The sequence below is a fragment of the Mustela erminea genome, chromosome 4 (genome assembly GCF_009829155.1).
Source record: "Mustela erminea isolate mMusErm1 chromosome 4, mMusErm1.Pri, whole genome shotgun sequence".
Taxonomy (NCBI): Eukaryota; Metazoa; Chordata; class Mammalia; order Carnivora; family Mustelidae; genus Mustela; species Mustela erminea.
The window spans coordinates 127,090,206-127,106,969 of NC_045617.1; the positions used below are offsets into that span (position 1 = coordinate 127,090,206).

Here is a 16,764-nt window from a genome sequence, read left to right on the forward strand (position 1 = left end):
CATATGTGTAGTATGGGAATGGAGAGCCATTGACATTATTTAGCTCTGAAAACAAAAATAGCTCACCGACTTGAACATGCAGCAGGAACGGCTGCTTTGAGGTTCCCCGAAAGTTGGTGCAAGTGTGTGGAATGTTGAAATGTGCCACATGCCACTATTATTATCCCAACCCCTCCGAAGGCGGTAGTCTTAGGCAAGGATTAAGACGGGGCATGCATTCCGTCTCCTTTGGCAAGCACCGCTCCCTGGTTGGAAATAGCACAGTAAATAGAACAGTAAAATGAATCTTAGTGAAAAGCGATGTTACTACCTGCGTCTCCTCCAGAGCAGGAGCCTGTCTGTGGCCTCCCCGTGTCATCACGGACTGGAACACACGCCAGAGTAAGGAAGACGAGATAAGACACGCGCTACCTACAATCCAGATGTCTTTTCTTCTAAGTGCTAAGTCCATTCTCGGGGAGCGGCTATGGAAGCCACTTGGCTTATATGCTCCTTCCCTTGCCTGATCTAGCACGACGAGCACGTTCTCAAGCACACGCTTGTTTACATGCCTGTTCCTGAGGAGCAGGCGTTGCCCGATGGCAGAGGGTTCTCGCGGGGCCCTGCGATCTGTGTTTCCAGCTACACGATCGACAGACAATCTGCCTCTTGAAAAGGAAAAATAGGATGGCCTGCATGACAGATCTGAAACAGGTGTAGAGGCAGAGACAGACACGTCGGTGACAAGGTACACCCACTCGAATGCACTTGTCCCCAGTTCAAGGACGATTAACACCACAGAAACGGGCCTCTGGCCCACTGGCTGGGCCACCGCCAGGGAGCGTTCTCCGTTCTCCTGCCCTTCGGAGCAAAGGAGCAAAGAGATGCGGGTGGGGAAAAGCAATTTTAAAAATCACAAAACGTCCGCCCTCGGCTGTGGTATTTTGATATCCACGTCAGTCATTCTGAGCACCGCTGGTGGTATAATTTCACAGTGGTTAGTCAGGAAATGCCATCTGCTATTAAGCACACCAACTGCAATCAACATAGGGAGATCCACGCTTTGCTCCAACCCACTCAGTGCTATTCACATCCTGTCGGTAAATATTTTTTGTTTGGCCTTTGGAGCCTTTGTAGCAGGCATTTAAGATGCTGCCTCTGGTAGAGTCATCCTTATTTCTACCTCCACAGCTCTGCCTCACTCCCCTGGCTGGGACCGTGCCTTTCAGATGGAGGATGGGAACAGGGTTCTACAGAAAGGCGGCAGGTGGGAGGGAGAGCAAAGGACAAGGAGGGAAACATAGATAACCTTGGGCATAGAAAGTAGATATATGTTTCATAAGCGGGAGTAGGCAAAGGGAGGCGGACAGAACCAATTGGGAGATTAGAACCCTGCTTGTCTGGCCCTTTTGTCTTTTATTAAACAAGTGTGTGCACGCACGTGTGTGTGTGTGTGTGTGTGTGTGTGTATGTGTATTCAACAGTAAATTATATCCAAGAGAAGTTTGTGTATTAAACAGTAAGTTATATCTAAGACAAGTATAGCAAGGGGCTATTCATCTAGGTAATAAGAAACTAACCAAAGAAGAAAACTTGGACTTGATTCTACAAAAATGATGCTAATTACAGTTATGAGAGTCATTTACCATCTATGAGTTAATAGTATCATATAATATAATATAACAGTATAATATAACATTCGCTACTGAGCTCATCCCTTGTATGGAGCAGATTAATTTTTTTGTGTTTTACTTTATTTCAACACCATATTATGTAGGTTTAGACCTTGTTTGTTATGGCATCTCTGCTATAAACTTTTTAAAAGTTCTGCATTATTTAGTTGATTTTGAACCATCCTCTAGAAATAATGCAACGAGAAAAGTCACTAGAAAACAGAATAAAAAGGGAAGTAGAAAAAGAAAGTAAGCAAACCATAGGAGAAAAGTAAAATATGTGGCATTTGACGAATTCAACAAAAAATAAAGTAGAGGAAAAGAAAAAAGATAGTTAAAATTAATCTAGTGGAGGAGAAGTAAGTGAAATAGAAAAACTTGGTTAAGATAAGGGGGAAATAAAGGAATCTGAGCGAAACCAGCCTGGACTAGGGAGCAAAGACCTTTCCAGAAAGAAATTGTACTTCACGCCTTCCAAACAAAGCTTCCACATCACTAGAGTATTCGAAATTCAGAGTAAATTATTTCCAGTGCATCACAGTGACATTTTCTACTGTGATTAGCAATGCTAATCTTCTCAAAAAGAGAAGGAATAAAAAGAGAAAGGAGAATAAATTTTCTTCACTGATGGTACATTATGGCAAGCATTTTTTTTTAGACCATCCCTGAAGAGTGACAACTGATATTGTAAAGATTTACTGTGGCCCCAGCAGAAGATGGAGACATGTCAGTGTAGCTCTGTCTGCAGACCTGCAGACATCTGAGCTGCTGGCAAGCCCTTCTCCACCCACCCACGGCCAGGGCCCGCTGCCTATCCTGGCACCCACTGACTGGGCCGGCCAGGGCCTCCAGGACTATGACCTTGGCAGCCACAGAAAGAAGAGCTCTGTGTCTCCCCTTCAGGTTCCATCCCACTGCCAAAGGGCCAGAGAGAGAGCAGGGAAATTTATTGCTGACATCTCTGGGCCCTTCGCCATTAACAAAGAAGAAGCTGAATGGGACCTATGGAGCTTCCAGCCACTCCTTTCCACCTTCTGCGTGGCGTTGACTGCAGGATTGAGGCCAGGAAGCCCAGGTGAGATGCAGGACATCAGACCAAGTGCTAAGGACGCTCCTTTCTGAGGAGCAACATTCTCAAGCTCTTCCTCAAAAATATCCTAAAATATTTAATGCCCCGATCATTTGATTTCAAATATCCTGAAGCAGTTTATCATGAAAACAATTCTTCCTTAAAACATTTCTGTTCCAGTTTAGCACCCCCCTCACTCTTCAAAGATAATTCTTATTTCTAAAAATTACACCACAGAACCCAGAGAAAAACAGTTCTAGAAAAATAATCGAATTCATATAAACTATTACCAGTAGCTGGTTATTTCAAAGTTATCCAATAAGATTGTTTTGTCTTCTCTGTCCTAGAGAAATTAATGAACAGAAAAAGGAAGCCTTCTGTTTATTCATTTTGCATCAAAACAGCCCTAAGGAGGAAGTCCTTCATATGGGACTTACATTTAGTCCATGGAAATTTCTTTTCTCAAGAGACCTAAGTTTCAACCCAACTCATTTCTTTTCTCCAGCACATTTTATCATTCATACTCACTGACAGTGAGAAGACTTTTCTGCCCTAGTTACTTAATGGCCCTGCTTCATTGTCCGTGACACAGTTAGAAATGCCCTCCCTATCTGAACAGTGCTCTTAAGAACAGTAGTTGGACAAAGGATGTTTCCCAATCCTACCTATAAGAACCACCTGTTCTGATCTAAAATATTCATTCCTAGCCTTCAGCCAGAATGCAGAATTCACTTCCACAGATCTGTTCATTCCACAGACATTTTGGGGACCTCTTCTGTGCTAGTTACCAGGAAAGTCCTAGCACAAGTGATTCAAGGTCTTGACCTTGAAGAGCACTGTTGAGAGAAAGGTGACAGACATTCAAAACAATAGCATATGCTAGAAGAAAGGCACACGCACCATGCTGTGAGGCCAACCCTGGGCGGGCCAGGAACTGCACTTCCAGGGATCCATGAGTGGGACTGACTGAGCCAAGAGAGGAGAGGAGACTGCTGCTGGATGACATTTCTCAAATGCTTATCATGATGACAGACACTGTGCTAAGTGCTTTATATACATTATCACACTTAGCTTCCTCAACAGTCATCAACCCATTATTCTGATGAGGCAGCATCTTGGCTGAGGTTAGGAACTTGCCAAAGATCAAGTAGTCAGAATCAGGCTCAGGACCTCATTGTGCACATCTGAGGACCCAGGCATAGCCTTCAGGGAAGGTTTGCTTGTCCCCGTCACTGACTGTCACTGTCAACAGTTATGCCACCCAATCTGTGAGGAACTCAAAGTCTTGAGAAAATTAGAAACTCTTCTACAGAGCAATTGTGCCCCTCATAGTGCTTCTCTGAATTTCACACCCAGATCCATCCTTGTAATTGATCCTGCTCAAGAAATGTGTGCTTCCAGAAGTTCTCATTCATAACGTCTAAGCCACTAACCACAATGAAGAGAAGCCTGCTGGTAAAGATGCACATTCAAAGGCATCTGCTTGCCAACCTCAGGTGTATAATCTACAACACGTAATCCTCAGGGAAACGCAACGAAAAATGTTTTAACCATAAAATTTCCTTAATTCTTCACACAAGCGACAAAAATAGAATTTGACTAGTCTGTTAAATGGCTACATTTACTGATTCATGTAAAAAATAGATAAAGTAGAACTGATACTTTTTACAAGACTAATTTACCACATAATTACCTCATTCTTTCCAGATCTTGTGTCCTGTTCACTAGAACTTTCTTCCAGAAAACATTTCACTTTCTCAACCTTTTCCATGCAGTGGAAGAAGGCCATTTTCTCCAGTTCGTTACTATTATAACATGTGTTGATTTCTTCCAGCCTCTTCACTTTTAACATCTTGGTGGTAAGTCCGATTAAGTTACTGTCTGGAGTGTGGTTTTCATCTCCCTCTGTCTCTGATTTGTAAATTAAGACGCAATCATGAGCTTTGAGCGTGCCTTCCTCTTGACTGTTTAAAAAAAAAAAAAAAAAAAAGGAAACAAAATTCTCATCACTTACATATTGGACTTTTGAAGAAAATGACCAGTGAGAATTTTGAAGTCCCTTCTATTTAAACTGAAAAGAAGATCCAAAATTAGGAAGAGAAATGCCAATGTTAATATCAAGTTTCAAATGCTGGAACTTTGAAAGAAAAAAAAAAGGTTTTCCCCCCACCTTTTCCTACAAAAGCGAACAGTAAAAGGCAACCTTCAGTTTCCCTGGGTGACTGTGTCCCTCATTATATAAAATAAGATTTATATCAAGTGACCAATTTAAATATAGAATATAAAATTTCTTTGGGGCTAACTGGGATTGCAGATTTCCCTCCTCCCATTCCGGCGGGAAGGGCTTCTTCTTGTGTGAGGGGGTCTCTCATCCTTTCCCTGGAGGACTTTTGTCCATCTGGGGAGTGATCTCCACCAGATGTCTCAATTCCAGAGCTCTTCTCTGTTTACACCAGAACTGCTTATTTTAAAAATGAAGTTTCCTTACAGCCTTCTCACACAGATAAGATACCTAGATAGTTTTCTTCGCATTGTCATTAACTGCTAGGTATCAAGGAATGCAAATCGTTGTGCTTTCCTTGAAATAATTTCATTACAAATTAATTAATACACATAATACCGCTCTGATACTAGAGATCTACACACAGTATGTGTCCACATACTTGATGTATGGGGGTTTGGGGAGAGATTGGTTGGAATTCGCAGCTGGTTCTCACCGCTGACTGCTGAGGCCCCCTGCTGGCCGTTTTCTGAAAATTACTTCCAGCTTTTTCTCAAATTTAAAATCACCTGCAATTATCTCCACAAAACTTCATATTTCATTCTCTGAACTCAGATAGTAAAATTCATATATACCTTGAGTTCCAAATTATTAAAAATCCAATGCTCTGTGAAATTCTTCTTAGACACAAAGACCTTACTTCAAACACTCTGAAATGTAAGTAGTACCAACCAGAGTTCTCTACAATACATTATAGATCAATACTAGCATTCCTTCAAATTGCCCTGAAAAAAAAATTATTAAAATAAGGAGGCAGATGCATGGCTATTTCTAAGGCAAACTATGACTTATATACAATAAGTAGCTGTAGATGGTACTCAGGTTGAATCAGGAAGCCACATAAAAACTAACATATTAAAAAGAAAACAGGTCCAAGATATAATAATTTTGCAAAGAAATAATAAATGCTAAGCTCTACCTGAAGTTTGGTACAACCTGTTGTTTAAGGCAATATGGAAAGAGGAGATGCAAGAGGTTATAACAATTACTTAAAATACAGTAATTACCATGTATAGGAGGACATCCTAGGGTCTGGACCACTCCAAGTGCAGAGTACAATTTCTGGCAGACAAAAGGAAGTTTTGCAGAGTTCAAGATGACTACGCAATTCTCTGGTAAAAGTCTTTACTCTCAGTTGGTGTAAGTCTTCTGAAAAGACAAGTGTCTACTCTGAAAGGAAGTATCCTCTCTCTCAAATGCCACTTTGAGCCCCTGTTTAAACTAATATGGTCCTTGATCTCATGTTGCTCAGCTGTTGCCTTCTTAGTCAGAAGGGGAAGAACATTAATTTTAGACACCAGGCTTTTCAAGGCCAATGGCTCCATTTCAGAGGTCAGGTAAGGAGAGGATGTACTGGGAACAGTGGATGAAATATCACCTTCACCTTTTCTTCTCATCAGTGTGGCAATACTCTCAGAATTACCAAGGACCATTTGCTTTGGCGATCAGATGCCCTGCTCTCATGCCCCTTTTAGACTCATGATGATTTAAGTGCTCATTCCCAGCCAAGAGGATTCTGGGTGTGAGAATCCTACAGCCACCTTTATTTGCCCATGTGACACAAAGAACATACATAACTGGAATAGGAGACATCTTTTGAAAACACAGCAAGTTTTGGTTTTCTCAGTGCTTAAATTGATTTGCCATATCTCCAACTGTTTCCAGCTCTAGGAAAGGTCAACTGTTTAGGCATCCACAGAGTTGCAAAAACAAGAATGAATTTTCATAAATTCTCCTTACAAAGAACACTGTGACTTTACCCCCTATTGTCTGTCACAGGTTAAGAAGAGGGAATCTAGGGCAAACAACCCACCTGCATGATCCAGCCCACCTACATGATCCCACCTACATGATCCAGGAGCATATCTCTGGATTTAGTTAAGTGGCATAAAACCTCAACTACCCGAGCTCATAATACAGACAATCATACAATTCTTCAAGATCCAGAAATCATCTTCCTCTTTGGAGCCTTAGCTAACCCCTGCACTCCCCACACCAACACCAGCCTCTAGAGTTCTCTTGTTTTTCCAAAAGAAAAAAATTTCTTATTCTTAACTCAGATCATTGTGCTCCATATAATATAAAAATACATTTCCATTTTGAGTAGCATATAAGGAATTGTAGCAAAACCTTTAAAAAGGAAAACTTTAGGTGTTTTTCTAGGATTAGAGAACTTTGTTCTTTAGGAGGAGTAACTAAACAAAACTAGGTATTTGCTAAAGGTAAATTATTTAACAAACTGTTACGAAAAGAGTGAACTAATTTGAAGTTACCAATTTTGCAATAGTTAAATCGCGAAAAAAAAGTGATAAAGTGATAAAATGACAAATCCCCTGCCCAAAGGCAACGTGTATGGCCTTCTGCTGATTTGACCATAACTTCCATCCAGACCATCCATATAGGATCAAATCTGCCATCCTCTCAGTCCAGCAAACCAGATACAGGCTCCAATGAACCAGAAAACAGCAAGATCTGCTCCTTTGCTTTTTCTTTTAATAAGTTGTTTTATTTTAGGGTAGTTTGAGATCTACAGAAAAGGTGAAAAGTGAAAAGATAGCACGGAGAGATTCCACATGCCCTCTTGTATACGCAATTTCCCCTATTGTTAACATCCGACACCTGTCACAATTAATGAACCAATGCTGATATGAAACTGCATGTTTCATTCAGAGTTAATGAGGTTTTCCCCAATGTCCCTTTTCTGTGTCAGAATCTCATCTAGGAATTTTCATTCCATTTAAAGCCACCAGAATTCGTGATGGATTGGATCTGGGGTGGGAAAGGAAGATGATAGACAAGGATGACTTTTCCATTTTTTTCCTGAGCATTTGAAGGTCAGAGTAGACATTAACTAAGATGGAGAAGGGCATGGCGGGGGGGACAATTTTGGGGGTGGATGATCAGGAGCTCAGCTTTTGACAGGTCCATTGGACATTTAAGTTGAATAGGTTGTGAAATGGAAATCTCGACTTCAGGGAAGAAGTCCAGATTGGAGATATAAATTTGGAAGTCATCATATGTAGATAGTTCTATGCACAATATGTATTTGATAGATATTTGTTGATTAATAACTAGAGAGAAGCTTTTAAATTATGTCTATCATAAAAAAGGAAAACTCAATTAAAACAATCTGTGCTACTTGTCTTCTAAAATTAGATGACAGTCCAGTTCCTGCTATGTCGTATTATTTTCAGCTTCTGATAGCACAGAGGACAAGCAGCCTGGTACAATACTTGACCACCAAACAAAACAAAACAAAACAAAAAACTATATAACATATGCATGTCCATTATGATCTGTCTACATAGCCTCAGCATCCTAAGTCCATACCCCCAAAATAATTGGAATGTCTTAAAGATGCTCCTATACTTGGAAAAGTTGACAATGAGGCATAAATAGACTCGGTGATACTTTTCCTGGATATCCCTGATATTATGAAGATACAAATCCTTTTTTTTTTTTTTTAAGTACTAACTTCAGAAAAACCACATTCCACAAAGCCATGGGAATTGCAGTTCATTTCAGGGGACATTTTCACTAATTAACAAGAGACTGTAATGTCAAAAAAGCCATAAAAGCATGGATGGCCAAGGACCATGTGCTGGTTGGCATTCAAACAAAGCTGAATAGTGCTTATAATTTCTTTTTGGACACAGCATTCTGAATATTTCCAGAAGAGCAAACCTCTCGAACATTTATTCACAAAAGTGGAGCAATCTTCACAAGTACCAAAATGCAAATCAAAGACATCCCTGATATCCACATAACTATTGAATTTTCTTCCTTTCAAAAATCACTGCTAAAATGAGCCATAAAAGCAAAAACTTATAAATTGCTCTTCACAGAAATTCAAAATTTGCTCTTCAAATGGCAGCATAGGAAAATGAAAAGACAAGCTACAGACCTGGAGAAAATACAATGAAGTTATACATTTAATAAAGGATTTGTGTCCTAAATAATATAACCAACTCTTACAGATCAGCAATATAATAACGACCTAATTTTTAAAAGGGACAACAGATTTTAAGGACATCTCAGCAAAGAAGAGACATAAACAAGTGGTTACAAAGCACAAGAAAAATTGTTCAAAGTCAGTCATTAGGGAAGATGTAAATTAAATCACAATGAAATAGCCTCTTACACCCACTTGAAGAGCTGTAATTAACAAGACAGACAAGAGTAAATGGCGAGGACGTGGAGTGACTGGAACCCTCATCATGTATGTTCATGGGAATGTAAAATGGTACAGGTTTTGGAAAACAGCTTGGCAGTTTCTTAAAAAGTTATTTCCTGTGTGACCTAACAATTTTTTTTCTAGGTATCTTACCCAAGAGAAATGAAAACATGAACACTCAGAGCTTGGCACATGGATGTTCTTGGCAGAGTTATTCACAAGAGCCAAAAATTGGCAACACCATAAATGTCCATCATTGGTTTGGTAAAAAGAAAGAGAGAATGTGATGTGTCCATTCAAATGGAATACTGCTCAATAATAAAAAGGAAAGAAGTACTGAGCCCTGCTACAACTTGGATTAAAAAAACATTGTGCTAGGTGAAAAAAGCCAGAAATAAAGACCACATATTAAAGAGTTCCATTTGTTTGAAATGTCCATAAAAGGCAAATCCACAGACACAAAAAGTAGATTCGTGGTTTCCTGGGGCTGAGAGCAGGAACAGGGATTAACTGTAAATAAAATCTTATTGAGGTGGTGGAAATGTTAAAAAAAAAACTGTTCTGTGGGGCACCTGGGTGGCTCAGTGGGTTAATAAACCTCTGCCTTCTGCTCAGGTCATGGTCTCAGGGTCCTGGGATCGAGCCCCGCATCAGGCTCCCTGCTCAGCAGGGAACCTGCCTCCCTCTCTCTTTCTCTGCCTGCCTCTCTGCCTAGTTGTGATCTCTGTCTAATAAATAAATAAATTTTTTTTAAAAAAACTGTTCTTTTGTGATAAGTGTGCAACTCATTCAGTTTCCTAAAACATTGTTGAATTGTATACTTAGAGTAAGTGAATTTCATATGTAAATTATACTTCAATAATGTAATTAAGAAAAAAGAAAACCTAATAATATGATAGACAAAGAGTAAGCTTGTTAAAAGAAAACAAAGGAACAAAGCTCTACTGAACATTTATGGACAGCTTTTCCAGGTGACCAAGGCTGGGATCCAAGGAGACATAAATTATACCTGTTACTTGTTGGGTCATCTGGGGCCAAAGAAAAGGAGAAGAAAACAGTGAGTGGGGGAAAGTCAAGACTCTCACTGTTTTCTTCTGGTATGAACACTACATAGTGCATGATTTGTAACTAATAGAAAAATTAGTGGCAACTTAAAACTAAATTCTATCTCATTTTCTTCTCAGAGACAGAGACATTTCTTCTCAGAGCAAGGATAATGATTCTGCAGAAAGTACAGTTGTATTTACATTAGACCCTTATTATTCCCAAGTGACTTTTTGTAAGTAGCTAAATTCTGTGTAATTAAAAAATGAAAATAAAAACAGGAGGGTTTAAAAAAAAGCAGATAAAAATATAGATGGGACCATTTAAAAATTAATCTTCAGAAAAATTAAATAATGTTCTAGTTCATTACTTCTATAATGGTTGAACAATTTGTTTGACTAGTTATATCCTTTTTTACTTTCTTATAAAATGTAAATACATGTCACTGAGTAAATATACTATGGCTTAAACAATACATGTAATATTTAGTTGGAAGACAGAACATTGTATAAATATTGTACATAAATAAATTTCCAAAGCTCATATGACTTTCATATAATTTTTGTTAAATATTTTTCCTTTCCTCTGACTTTTTTCTTTTTTTAAAGATTTTTTAATTTGTTTTATATATAGAGGGAGCACATGTAGGCAGGCGCCAGGAAAGGGTAGAGGGAGAGATTCCCAAGCTGACTCCCCGCTGAATGCAGAGGTCACATGGGGCTTGATCTCAAGACCCTGAGATCCTGACCTGAGAGATGAAACCAAAAGTCCCGCTCTCAACCACCTGAACCACGCAGGCATCCGTCCTCTGATTTATTTCTTAAACTTAAAACCTACAGAGAATTTACTTGGATAGAACAATGACTATGCATATACCCTTTACATAGATTCACCAAACGTTAACGTTTCCTATATTTGCTGTCTTCTCTGAGAGTAAGTCACAGACCTCATGAAACTTTATCCCTAAATACATTAGTTTATATCTCCTGAGAATAAAGATAACTTTCCCACCTAACAGGATCCAAACACAAATCACACAGCACACTTAGTTGGCATGTCTTTTTAGTCTACTTTTACATATTTGGGGAACAATAACCCAGTCATCTTCATGACATTGATAGTGTTGGAGACTCCAGACCTATATTTTCACAAAATATCTCTCAATTTGAATTGTCTCCTTGTTTCTTCATGTTTAGAACTGAGCAAACCATTGGGTATGAAAACCATGTAACTGATATTGTGTCTTTCCAAATGTCACAAGAGGTGGTACATGGTGTAGCTTGTAGTATGATCAGTCATGTGAAATTTGATGATCTGATTAAGTTTTCCAATGTAAAGTTATCCTTTTACTTTTTGGAATTAATAAGCAGCTCTGTGAATTTATGGATATCCCCTTCCCCAACAATCTATCACCCTATGATTTTAGTATCTATTCTTGCCTGAATCAATTATTACCAGAGCCATTCTTAAGCGGTGATTTTCTTTTTTTTTCTCTCCTTTTGTATTTATTTTTTTTATTAACATAATGTATTATTTGCCCCAGGGGTACAGATCTGTGGATCAACAGGCTTACACATTTCACAGCACTCAAAGCGATGATTTTCTAATTGTATCATTTCTTCTCCATTTATTAACGGGTATTCATCTGTAAAAGAAAGGAGGCCAGCACGGGGACATCCTGGCCTCCTTTGCTTTTTAGTATCACCACGAACTGGTGGATTTTTAAAAATGAATATGCATTCCCTATATTATTCATTTTGATGCTCAATTTCTTCTAGATTTGATCCATGGGAGCACTTTTGAGCATGCTCCTGTGCACTTTTGACATACCGCCATTATTTATTGAGTACTTCCTTACTTTTATGGCATAACAAGATGTTCATAGCTCACATTGTACCTTTCCAGCTCTATTTCTAGAATCTGCCATTTCTCAAAGGAGCCCTGGTTCCTTTTAGAGAAGAATGGTATTTAAAAATTAAGACAAGGGTAATAGGAGTGTTCTTTGTTACTAGTGTGTCATTGCTTCTAGCTCCTTCATGGACAAAACTAAGAAATATAGTTTTTTTTTTTTTTTTTAAATCATGAGTTCATACTTGTAAATTTCTAATTCTAACCTAACACCATAGGATTCTTTCTTCTCCTTCCCCCATGCTTTATACATATCTCCCTCCCATAAAAATAAAAAACAGGGACGCCTGGGTGGCTCAGTTGGTTAAGCAGCTGCCTTCGGCTCAGGTCATGATCCCAGCGTCCTGGGATCAAGTCCCACATCAGGCTCCTTGCTCGGCAGGGAGCCTGCTTCTCCCTCTGCCTCTGCCTGCCATTCTGTCTGCCTGTGCTCGCTCTCTCCCCCGTCTCTCTCTGATAAATAAATAAAATCTTTAAAAAAATAAAAAAATAAAAAAATAAAAAATAAAAAACATAATAAAATGCTTGCTATACGGTAAAATCCGTGCTTCTCTGTGACTACCTACTTCAACCAAGGGAGCAAAGTCTAAAAGTGTTCACTACCAAATTTTTAAAAATTCCATTCTACAGCGTAAATCATCTTTTCCTTAGTTTTGGGAATTGGAGGAAGGGTATATTTACGTTTACATTCTTGGGAATGCTTTTCTGCCTTCTAAATTAGAAGTGAATTTCAGGAGCTAGAAGAAGCTTATGATAGTAACAAGGCATGAAATTACAGAAGTGCAAAGCCCAAGTCACGCTCTTCTGACCAAATGTTGGCCTGCTCTTCCCAAGAGGGTAAGGTTCAGGGGAGAAATTTTCCAAGGGGAAAAACACTGCAGTAGAGAGGGTATTAGTGGCTGATGAGGAGATGGGTGAATACTTTACCTACTTTAAGAAATGTGTTATTCCCTGATAAAGGTAAAAGTGGTATTTTTACGTAGATGATACATCTGGCTTTATGTAATCACAGTATGTTCTTAGGTTTTATGCTATATACTTGAAAGCATTGATTTTTGGGGGGTTTACAGAAGGACCATAGGAACTGGCAAAAAGGCATTACACAGAAAGGACCATAGGAGCTGGTAGAGTGGCCTTATACGGAAATACTCTCAGTGTAAATGAAGCTTGGGTGGGCATAGGGCAAGGGACACTCTCATATACTTCTCGTTGGAATGTAAATTGTTCTAATCTTTATGAAAGGCAATTCAGACATACCTTTTGACTCTCAAGTGCATTCCTAAAAATTTTGCCTCTCCCCAAGTAGAGTTACACACAAAATATTATATTTGAAGTCATCCACAATGACATTATTTATTATATTTAAAACCCTGTAAGAGAACCTAAGTTCAAGATGGTTGAATGGATATGGTACTTCTAGAAAAAAGAAAATTAGGCTTCCATTAAGTCCCATGTAAAAGAATGTTTAACAACATGAGAAAAGATGGCTGTGGTAGTTAGGAGGAAAGGGACAGGTTATAGAATAGTGTATGCAATAAGATTCCAAATTTGACTAAAAAAAGATACACAGTAAATATATAGATGAATGGTAATCAGATAGATACACTGTTAGGAAAATGGATAAGGTTGCTACACCAAATATTAACAATGGGTAACTCTAGAGTAGAGATGGAAATTATGGTTTGTTCTTTTCAAGAATTATCAGTTTTTCTAAAATAAACATGTATTTTCCTCTTAATCTGAAAAAATGCCATTAAAATCATAAATGCCATACTAAGGAGACTAGCCTAGTGGATAAAGCATGGGCTTTGGAAACATTTAGGCATGCATTTGAGGATTGCTTGTTGTCTGAGGTCAGCAAAGTTGCTCCATTTTCCTGAGCCTAGGCTTTTTTCATCTCTTAAATGAAGACAACATTTACCTTATATGGTCATTTAAATATAAGAAAGGAGATAAGAATGGCTAATGCATCAGAGGGACTTGATAAATGTCAGCCTACATGGTTATTTTCATTGGTAATATAATATTACCAATATATACATTGGTAGTATTTTTATAAAAAATAAAAGGTATCAATTGAAAAACATAAAGCCCAAATTCTAAGAAGGAAAAATACTCCTAAGTACCTCAATTTTCTTAACGACAGTGCAAGATCACTTACTGTTACTGTACATCAGGGCCTCACCAGTCTATGGCTGCAAAATGCAGTCATGCTAACTCAAAATGTATTTTTCTTTCATTGGAATATACATATTTAGAAAGGACATACAACTGTATGTACAGCTAAGAAATAATTAGAAACACCCATAAAGCTACTAGAATACTGCCAGCACCCCAAAATCCCATTCCCTTGTCCTCCCCCTTAAATTAACCACTAATTTGAAATCTTATAACAATTTCTTTGATTTTCTTTGTAGTTTTACCACTTATATGTGCACACTAGATATACAGGGGGTTTTTTGTTTGTTTAAGATTTTATCCATCTATTTGACAGAGAGAAAGAAATCACAAGTAGGCAGAGCAGCAGGCGGGGGGTGGGGGGAAGCAGGCTCCCCACTGAGCAGAGAGCCCGGTGCAGGGATCAGTCCCAGGACCCCGAGATCATGACCTGAGCCAAAGGCAGAGGCTCTACCCACTGAGCCACACAGGTGTCCCAATATACAGTTTTGTTTTGCCAGCTTTGGATTTGTGTGTGTGTAGATGTATTCATACTATTTGCATTATTTTTTATCTTGTTTTTCTGTTAAATCTGTCTTTGATTCATCATATTATTGGGCATAGTTGTCTCTGTCATTTTTCATTATCATGCAATATTTCGTTCTATAAATATTATAAAATTTATGCTTGTACCCTACTATTGATGAATCTTTTGGCTCTTTTCAGCTTGGGACTTGTATGAAATTGTTGCGCATGCATGATGTATATTTTCAATGTATACACCAATATAGATCCATTAATGTGGTTAATTACGTTATTGAATCTTTTAGTGTAAAATCAACCTTGAGTTTCTAGAAAAACTCAACTTGTTATTCCCTACTATCTTTCACATATTACTTAATGAGATGTGTTAATATTTTGTTTTTGACATTTCTCCATCTATATTTCTTGAGTAAGATTAGCCTATAGTTTTTCCTTTTCAAAAAGTCCTTATGGGGTTTTCAGCCTTCTTTCTGTTATAACACATGCATTAATGTTACAATTTTAAATTTATCTCTATTGTTTTAAGTACATCTCTCGGGTTTTGAAATGTAGTATTTTTGTATCATTGAACTTAAAACATGTTCTGCTTTTAAGATTTTATTTATTTATTTGACAGAGAGTTAGAGAGAGATCACAAGTAGGCAGAGCGGCAGGCAGAGGGAGGAGAAGCAGGCTCCCCGCCCAGCAGGCTGGATCTCAGGATCCTGGGATCACGACCTGAGTTGAAGGCAGCCACTTAATCAACTGAGTCACACAGATGCCCCTCAAAATATGTTCTTATTTCCATTCTGAATTCTTGACTAATGGGTTATCCAAAATGTGTTTCTTTCTGTATAGAGGGTCTTCCTGTCCCTCTGCCAAATACTGGGAGCACTTCTCAGAAATTCAGGACCTAACAAATTTTTGTCTTGAGGCTCAATTCAGGAAACTGCAAGGCCAGACTACAAAATCACGCAGAGCTGAGCCTGTAGCCACACTGATCAAAGATAGGCACTCTTAACATATCGCTCAGTGCCAAAGCAACCTTTCCCATGATCTCACAGGAGCAGTTGTGGCTTTGGGTTTACTTCCAGCTCACTCTTACCATCAGGGTATTGCCCTTTGGGTGTACCAGCTTAGCACAGGAAGGTATAGTAGACCCCTCGACCTGGGTAGACCCCAAGCTGGACTACTGTCCTCCTCATCCCATAAGGCCACCAAAACCCAAGCCCACATCTGACAGAATTGCTGAATCCCGCAGGGTAAGAACTTTCCTGTGCAGGTCCCTCTTGTTTCTGGATTTGGACTTCCCTTGAAGTTTTGTTTATTTTATCAGGCCTTTGATACTTTAAATATTTTTAAAATATTTTACCAGCATCTTCAGTTGTTTCCAACTGAATTTCCCAGCTGCCATTATTAAAAATGAAAGCCCCTTGCATGGAGCACTGGGTGTGGTGAAAAAATAATGAATACTGTTCTGCTGAAAATAAATAAATTAATTTAAAAAAAATGAAAGCCCCTCACATTCATTTTTTTTAATCAAGATAAAATTTGCTTATGGTGAAATGTGGAAGTCTAAAATACTATACTGTGGGTTTTGAGAGATGTGTATACCCAAAAACCAAGAAACCAATCAGGATATAGAACATTTCCATTATGCCCCCTTTCAATCAATTAACCCAGAGACAACCATCTTCTATTTCCTTTTTTTTTTTTTTAAGATTTATTTATTTATTTTAAGGGGTTGGGAGGCAGAGGGAGAGGGAGAGAGAATCCCAAGCAGATTCCCTGCTGAGTGTGGAGCTGATGCAGGGCTTGATCTCACAACTCAAAGATCATGACTTGAGCCAAAATCAAGACTCAGATGCTTAACTTACTAAGCCACCAGGTGCCCCCATCCTTCTAATTTCAAACAATATATTTCTCCTGCTCTTACCTTTTCTTGAACTTCCTATTA

General features: G+C 38.6%; 1 protein-coding gene and 1 long non-coding RNA gene across 3 annotated transcripts in view; one reads left to right on the forward strand and one right to left on the reverse strand.

The window, feature by feature from the left end:
- MYLK4 (myosin light chain kinase family member 4) overlaps nt 1-6,226 on the reverse strand; it is a 78,802-nt gene extending 72,576 nt beyond the window's left edge. The window contains exons 1-2 of the mRNA XM_032340949.1: nt 6,010-6,226; nt 4,415-4,685 (exon numbers count right to left, since the gene is read on the reverse strand). Of these exons, the coding sequence (XP_032196840.1) occupies nt 4,415-4,685; nt 6,010-6,026 (288 nt within the window). The 5' untranslated portion in view covers nt 6,027-6,226. The remainder of the gene's footprint in view (nt 1-4,414; nt 4,686-6,009) is intronic.
- LOC116589065 lies at nt 930-4,485 on the forward strand. 2 transcript variants are annotated; one of them, XR_004285165.1, is made up of 3 exons: nt 930-1,079; nt 2,311-2,727; nt 4,429-4,485. It is a non-coding gene; the product is annotated as an uncharacterized LOC116589065 (long non-coding RNA). The 2 variants fall into 2 exon arrangements; XR_004285166.1 differs by having other exon boundaries at nt 1,015-1,079; nt 2,576-2,727.
- Nucleotides 6,227-16,764: the final 10,538 nt, after the last annotated feature.